This window comes from Borostomias antarcticus (genome assembly GCF_949987555.1).
Source record: "Borostomias antarcticus genome assembly, chromosome: 1".
Classification (NCBI taxonomy): domain Eukaryota; kingdom Metazoa; phylum Chordata; class Actinopteri; order Stomiiformes; family Stomiidae; genus Borostomias; species Borostomias antarcticus.
In genome coordinates, this window is record NC_140234.1 from 1575656 (window position 1) to 1583542 (window position 7887).

The 7887-nt window shown below is 48.8% G+C and overlaps 1 protein-coding gene across 1 annotated transcript; it reads left to right on the plus strand.

Annotated features, from left to right (window-relative positions):
* Positions 1 to 3770: 3770 nt before the first annotated feature.
* On the plus strand, positions 3771 to 4856 carry LOC311314490 (putative nuclease HARBI1; the record flags this gene model as incomplete). Its single annotated transcript, XM_084444859.1, has 1 exon — positions 3771 to 4856. One exon carries the CDS (start codon positions 3771 to 3773, stop codon positions 4854 to 4856), a length of 1086 nt encoding a protein of 361 aa, XP_084300985.1.
* Positions 4857 to 7887: the final 3031 nt, after the last annotated feature.

The window sequence follows — 7887 nt, forward strand, 5'->3', positions numbered from 1 at the left end:
ACAATTGCTCCATACACACATATATATATATATATATATAATGTTTCACATTTCGTTGTTTTAATGCTTTTAATGCCCCCCACCCCCCCGCAATTTGGTTTGGAAATGCTCCCTATTTCTGAGGTCCCAAGGTTGGTGAGTATGGCAAGCTATAAGCTATTAATACAAGCATACCGCTCAAAAAGGGCTTAATACATATAACAAACTGATCAGGCTAATCATTTTTTAATGAAAATGACCACAAGACAACCTCCTATGCATAGTTGAAATGGTAGTGGGATACGGTGATAAACTGGAGTGATCATTTGACAGCAATTATTAGCCTTTTCCAGGAATGGACAGAAATGGGATATTTTTAGAATAACAGGAATTTATTCACATACAATGGAAAGGAGTTGATGTGTAGCATGAAGATGAAACGATACACTGAGTTTGGGTGTTTTCAGTCAACGTTGGCGTTCACCGCTTCCAGCTATCGAATGGCCGACTGGTGTAAGATGGATAGCCTAACGTTAGAGAGATAAATGTAGGCTATGGTTATGTTAATAAAGGTAACAATGATGTTGTAACATGCATGCAGCACTGCCGATCTGATCTGAACGATTGATTCATTGTTACCATGGATCGGTATTGGGATTGATCAAGGGCGAGTGTGAAATAGCAGCCACGAACTCAGCGGGTTATCCGAGATGCGGTAGCAGCGGCCAAAGCTCCTGCTGGCAGGGAGTGAAGCTCTTCAACTCGCCTGTCACTGACTCCCTGGCGGAATTTAGCCTGGCTGCAATAACGTTATCGCGAACGGAATGAATACCATCTACTAGCAAACAAAACATGTTCAATTATATTTAACCTGTTAAAACTAAGATGCCTGGATGAAAAAATAATTTCTCCAATTGATATATTTGACAAAAACAGGTTAATATGCAAGCCGGTTTTCATTGCTAAATCAAAGTGGGGAGAGCCGAGAGAGCCGGGAACGCGCGTCTACATTTCAGATAAATGTGAACTTTTTTGTGGACGCGCGTCGGCCAGAGAAGCTCAACTGCGCAAGTACAAAAGTCACCGGAAATAGCCAAGTGACTACAAATCTATCCAAGATGGCGCGGTTCAATAGGCCTTCACTTTAGATTTCGAATCCTGGGGGCTTGGACTGAGGCCACGTTTACACGACAACGTATTTTCCAAAACGGAAAAGATCTTCTTTTGCGTTTCCCAAAGGTTCCGCGTTCACACAACAGTATTGCGATAAGGATCCGCGTTCACACGGATCCTCAAGAGGGCTACCCAGGGATAATCAGAATGCTTTGCAAATCTCCTCTCATAAATCTGTCGACAAGATGGCGGAGGCCACCGACCGAAAAAAGGAAATCCACAAATGTAATTTTTTCTTTGTTAATAGATGTAAACATTGCGATAACCATCACATTATTATTGTTTTATGTTGTTTCAATGTAGTATATATTATTTATAACAAGCGTGACACAAAAGATCGCTAGTCTCTAACGTTAACTAGCTAGCTTACCAAGTAGTTTACATTACATTAGTCACAGCAGCTTTTTCACTAATGTTATAATATTTAGAACTATAATGTTATACGCAATGTATTTGAGCTAGCTATGTGAACATTGGCTTTGTGAATGTACAGTCTTACTGATGACGCAACGGTCTTGAAGGGGTGTCCCATTTCTTAGGGACAATTTCTACCCCTTAACCCTTGACACTCCGTTTTGAAGGGCCAAGGCCTAGAAAAGAGAATTGGGATTCGGCTGTGAAGGCAGCAAAAAAAGTTCTCTCGCTGTGACTCGTGAGTTGAGCTTGCTTCCTTGTCAACACAATAATTCCCCCAAATGACCTGAAAAAGTAGCTAGATTTGTCGCTAGTCGCTTTTCATGAAATAAGTCGCCGGGGGGGTCTGGAAAGAGCTAAATCTAGCGACAAAGTCGCTAAATTGGCATCACTTCTTGGGGGCCGCTATTCTGATGAATAGAAATCAATCTTCGGAATAGCGGTCGGTTACCCCAGGGTTGCCAAGTGTCACGCATTGAGCGTGAGACACGCATTTCAGCCTCTTCTCATGCTCTCACTTCACAATTCTCACGCAAAGAAATGAAAAATCTCTGTTAGCATTCCCCCCATAATATTCAACTTTCTGTATGTTGCATCAGATAAGGAGGAGCAGAGTGCAGGGGGAGGAGAGATTGAACTGGATGAGTCAGGGGAAACGGAGAGAGGAGAGGGACAGGCAGCAAGAGACAGATGAAAGACAGGAGAGACCACACCCCAGAGATGAGACTGAGGCCACGTTTACACGACAATGAATTTTCCAAAACGGGAAAGATCTTCTTTTGCGTTTCCCAAAGGTCCCGCATTCAAACAGTATTGCGATAAGGATCCGCGTTCACACGGATCCGCAAGAGGGCTACCCAGGGATACCCAGAATGCTTTGCAAATCTCCTCTCAAAAATCCGTCGACAAGATGGCGGCGGCCACCGACCGAAAAAAGGAAATCCACAAATGTAATTTTTTCTTCGTTAATAGATGTAAACATTGCGATAACCATCACATTATTATTGTTTTATGTTGTTTCAATGTAGTATATATTATTTAGAACAAGCATGACACAAAAGATCGCTAGTAGTTGACATTACATTAGTCACAGCAGCTTTTTTACTAATGTTATAATATTTAGAACTACAATGTTATACGCAATGTATTTGAGCTAGCTATGTGAACATTGGCTTTGTGAATGTAGTCTTACTGATGACGTAACGGTCTTGAAGGGGTGTCCCATTTCTTAGGGACAATTTATACCCCTTAACCCTTGACACTCCGTTTCGAAGGGCTAGGGCCAAGGGCTAGAAAAGAGAATTGGGATTCGGCCATGAAGGCAGCAAAAAAAGTTCTCTCGTCGTGACTCGTGAGCTGAGCTCGCTTCCTTGTCAACACAATAATTCCCCAAATGACCTGGGCCGCGTTTCCCAGAGGCATCGTTAAGGCATCGTAGCGCTACGTGCTTCTTAAGAACGTCGTTAGCTCCACCTCTAGGTGGCGATGCGTTTCCCAGAACCTTCTTAAGCCAAGGTATACCTTGGCTACGAAGGCTCTGGGAAACAGCTCCACCCAAGGTACATCGTAAATCGCCCTTACGATGTACCTTCCGAAGATACATCGTTAGTCTACCTTGGAGCCGAAGCGCTGTTTCCCAGAGCCTTCTTAGCCAAGGTATACCTTAGCCAAGGGATACGTTACGAAGGGCGGTCGGACCCCATCGTTAGTGTACCTTGGCGATGCGCTCCGTTCATCCCGTCATAGTATTAGCGCGATTCGAGCTAAATGACACTTTTAAAAAGGAGAGTTGCAATACAGCGCACATCTATCTATCCTACCTGCGCGATTCACATCATTAGTGCACACAAAATAAAAAGAACTTGAATGATGAATTAAATGTTATGGCGCCTACAGAACACATCATGGAAATGTTGTTTTGACTACTTTTATTGAGGCAAACGACATATAGGGACTATCCATAGCCTACTATAATCCACTCTGTGAACAACAACAACAACAACATTTTCCCATGTAAAGGGATAATCAAGATGGCTTGTCTGGCTGTCATCATACTATGTCCGATAGCCTACCGAAAGATATCCTGGCGAATTGATTCACCTACTTAGACCCACAGTAGGGTAGGCACAGGTGGAATTAATCACATCAATCAGTTTCCTTCTATTTAAGTGTGTCACAAGCAACTCGTGCCTCAGGTAGACATCATGGCTGCATTGCAAAGGATCATTGTGCTCAACCAGAGGAACCAACGGCGACGCCGTCCGCGTAGCGATTTGGTTCATGTGAACCATCACATCCGCACAAATCTCTGCCCTCTGGATGTCCTCTCGGACCGTGCCATCATAGCCAAGTACCGGCTACCACGTGCGGAAATCCAGAGCCTGCTGGAGATTGTGCGACCCCACATCACCATGGCCACCAGGTGCAACTTCGCCCTCAGCCCCGAGGTACAGCTCCTGGCAGCCCTACGGTTCTACGCCGTGGGCAGTTTCCTGGAGGTGGTGGGAGATGGACTGGGGCTGAGTAAGGCTTCGGTGTCCCGGAGCGTGGAGGCTGTCACTAATGTCCTCGTGCGTCATGCGCGCACGCATATCAGTATGCCGGCGACGAGGGAGGACACACTGGCGCGACACCGGGCGTTCCACGCCGTGGCGGGCATCCCCCAGGTGATTGGCCTCGTGGATGGGACCCTGATCCCTGTCACCAACCCGTCCATGTTGGACCAGGCCTTCATCTGCCGGAAGGGGTACCCGGCCATAAACACTCAAGTGGTAGTGGACCACAACGGGCTGTTTATGGACGTCGTCGCCAAGTGGCCAGGCAGCACCCACGACAGCTTCATCTGGGCCAACTCGGGTGTGGGACAGAAGGCTGCCAGAGGGGAGTATGGTAGGGGTGTGTTCCTTGGGGACAGTGGCTACCCTCTCCGAACCCACCTCATCACCCCTGTGGCGGATCCCCAGACCCCAGCTGAGCGGGACTTCAACTCCGCCCACTGCCGCACCAGGAGCCTGGTGGAGCGCACCATTGGCCGGTGGAAACTTCGGTTCCGGTGCATCCATCGGTCTTCAGGGGGGCTGAAGTTAAGACCTGCGAAGTCTTGCGCTGTCATCGTGGTCACAGCAATGCTGCACAACATCCGGGCACGAGCAGGTCTGATGGCGGAGGAGGAGGAGGAGGAGGAGGAGGATGGTGATGACGACGGCGGTGACATCCCTCTGCCTGAGCGTGCAGCGCTTTACAACGCGGGTTTCCAGGCCAGGCAGGACATCATCAACATTTTTGCCTGAACCCCCCCCCCCCCCCCCCAGGTGTGCCTCCATGACCTTGAAGGCTATACCGGCGGGGGGGTAACCCCCCAGCAGGTGCAACCATGCCGGGCAGGCTTCGGGGTAGAGGTCCCTCCCGTGTGTTGCGTGTGTGCAGTGTGCCTCAGGCCTCTGGATCGTCTGCAAGGAAGGGAGGGGAAATAATTTAGCGACATTGAATGGAATGCATGCAGAATGGGAATAGACAGTGTACAAGATACACACTTAGCCTACCTGGGGTGGGCAAGATGATGGGTATGGAGATGGAGGGCCGCTCGAACTGTGCCTCCGCAAGGGCCTGCCTCCTGCGCTGCAGTTCCAGTCTCTCACGCTGGAGCTGCAGCATCTCCCGCCGGTAGCTGGCAGTGTCCGCCCGCTGTTGGCGCTGCTCCTGCAGCCTCTGACGGTGGTAGCTGGCGGTGTCCAACTGCAGGTCCCGCGCCACAGCCAGCCTCTGCCTCTCCACCTCCAGGAGCCCCGCACTGCAGTCGCAGGGCACGCCTGCCACGCGTGTCTGTGCACTGGCAAGGCCCCCTCGCATCCGTGGGGTGAGGCCGCCCCTAACGGGGGTGGGGGCATCACGGGGGGTGTGGGAGGTGTGGGGAGAGCGCGTGGGGCGCTCCGTGTCTGTGGTGTCCTCTCCAGAGGAGTGGGAGGGTTGGGGTGACTCAGCTGAGCAGCGGGAGGATAGGGGAGACTCAGCTGAGCAGTGGGAGGGGTGGGGTGACTGTATGTTGGAGAGGCCCTCCGCAGTGTCCACATCAACGCCTCCTGTGATGCCTTGGGAGGCTGTGGGGCCGATGATGGCCAGCGCCTTCTCCTCTTCCGGGGTGAGGGGAGGCACGGTGTTCTGGCCACCACCTGTCCTCCCCGCCTCTCGCCGCACCGCTGCACCCCTACTCTTTGCCTGGCTGGCAAAATCCTGCCATTTTTTCCTGATGACGGCCCACGCCCTGGGTGGGCCGGGAGGGGAAGCCGCCATCTCCGTGGCGATGCTGGTCCAGGCGGCCCTTTTTAGCTGGTTGGCATTGGCGGTGCGGAAGCCGCCAAAAAGGACCGCCTTCCGCTCCCCCACCTGATCCAGCATTATAGTAATCTCCTCCCTGCTGAACGGTATCGCCCGTCTCCTTCCCCTCGTTTCTGCCATGTCGCTCAATGTGTTCAATTAACCTTGATTTTTTATAGACCGCGTGCGCCCACACCTGTGCGTGATAAAGTGAATTAGTCATCGTATCCGCGTGGATTCTAACGTGGGAATGCTACTGACACAGGTGCTATTCATATGAGCATTAAACCTTAGTTTGTGTGATGATTAAATTGGTGTTCATTTTGCGATCATCACTGCCTATTCATGTATTTTTTCATGCGCTTTCAAGACATCCCAGACGAGGCTTATATGACCCGATCCGATCCATGTTATTGCTGGTATATTAACTTTGATGCAATAGTAGGCTATGCATTGTGACTATCACGCGGCCTCGCATTGACTCTTAGATATATTCGCAGATTAGCTTCGGGAGCAGGACTTCCTTTTTGGTAATATTAGGCTGCAATGACAATGATTTACACGACACGTATTATATTGTCACGTCATTTCAGTGACTTTACGAATGGCCATCGATGTGTGCGGCATCGATTCATTCTTTTTTCAGCACCGCGCCCAGGGACAACTCCTCTAACGATGTATCTTGGGACGGACCTAACGATGTATCTTCACGCGCACGCTAAGGGATAGTCTGGGAAACACTCGTAGGAAACTCTGTCATTTCGCCAAGGTATACCTTGGGAAGGGTGGTAGTGCGGAGCAATTCGGCAAATCTGGGAAACGCGGCCCTGAAAAAGTAGCTAGATTTGTCGCTAGTCGCTTTTCATGAAATAAGTCGCCAGGGGGGTCTGGAAAGAGCTAAATCTAGCGACAAAGTCGCTAAGTTGGCATCACTGCTTGGGGGCCGCTATTCTGATGAATGGAAATCAATCTTCGGAACAGCGGTCGGTTACCCCAGGGTTGCCAAGTGTCACACATTGAGCGTGAGACACGCATTTCAGCCTCTTGTCACGCTCTCACGCCGCACTTCACAATTCTCACGCAGAGAAATGAAAAATCTCTGTTAAGCATTCCCCCCATAATATTCAACTTTCTGTATATTGCATCAGATAAGGAGGAGCAGAGTGCAGGGGGAGGAGGAGGAGAGATTGAACTGGATGAGTCAGGGGAACAGAGAGAGGAGAGAGACAGGCAGCAAGAGACAGATGAAAGACAGGAGAGACCACACCCCAGAGATGAGACTGAGGCCACGTTTACACGACAACAAATTTTCCAAAACGGAAAAGATCTTCTTTTGCGTTTCACAAAGGTTCCGCGTTCACACAACAGTATTGCGCTAAGGATCCACGTTCACACGGATCCGCAAGAGGGATACCCAGGGATACCCAGAATGCTTTGCAAATCTCCTCTCAAAAATCTGTCCACAAGATGGCGGCGGCCACCGACCGAAAAAAGGAAATCCACAAATGTAATTTTTTCTTCGTTAATAGATGTAAACATTGCGATAACCATCACATTATTATTGTTTTATGTTGTTTCAATGTAGTATATATTATTTATAACAAGCATGACACAAAAGATCGCGAGTCTCTAACGTTAACTAGCTAGCTTACCAAGAAGTTTACATTACGTTAGTCACAGCAGCTTTTTTACTAATGTTATAATATTTAGAACTATAATGTTATACGCAATGTATTTGAGCTAGCTATGTGAACATTGGCTTTGTGAATGTAAAGTCTTACTGATGACGTAACGGTCTTGAAGGGGTGTCCCATTTCTTAGGGACAATTTATACCCCTTAACCCTTGACACTCCGTTTCGAAGGGCTAGAAAAGAGAATTGGGATTCGGCCGTGAAGGCAGCAAAAAAAGTTATCTCGTCCATGACTCGTGAGCTGAGCTCGCTTCCTTGTCAACACAATAATTCCCCAAATGACCTGAAAAAGTAGCTAGATTTGTCGCTAGTCTC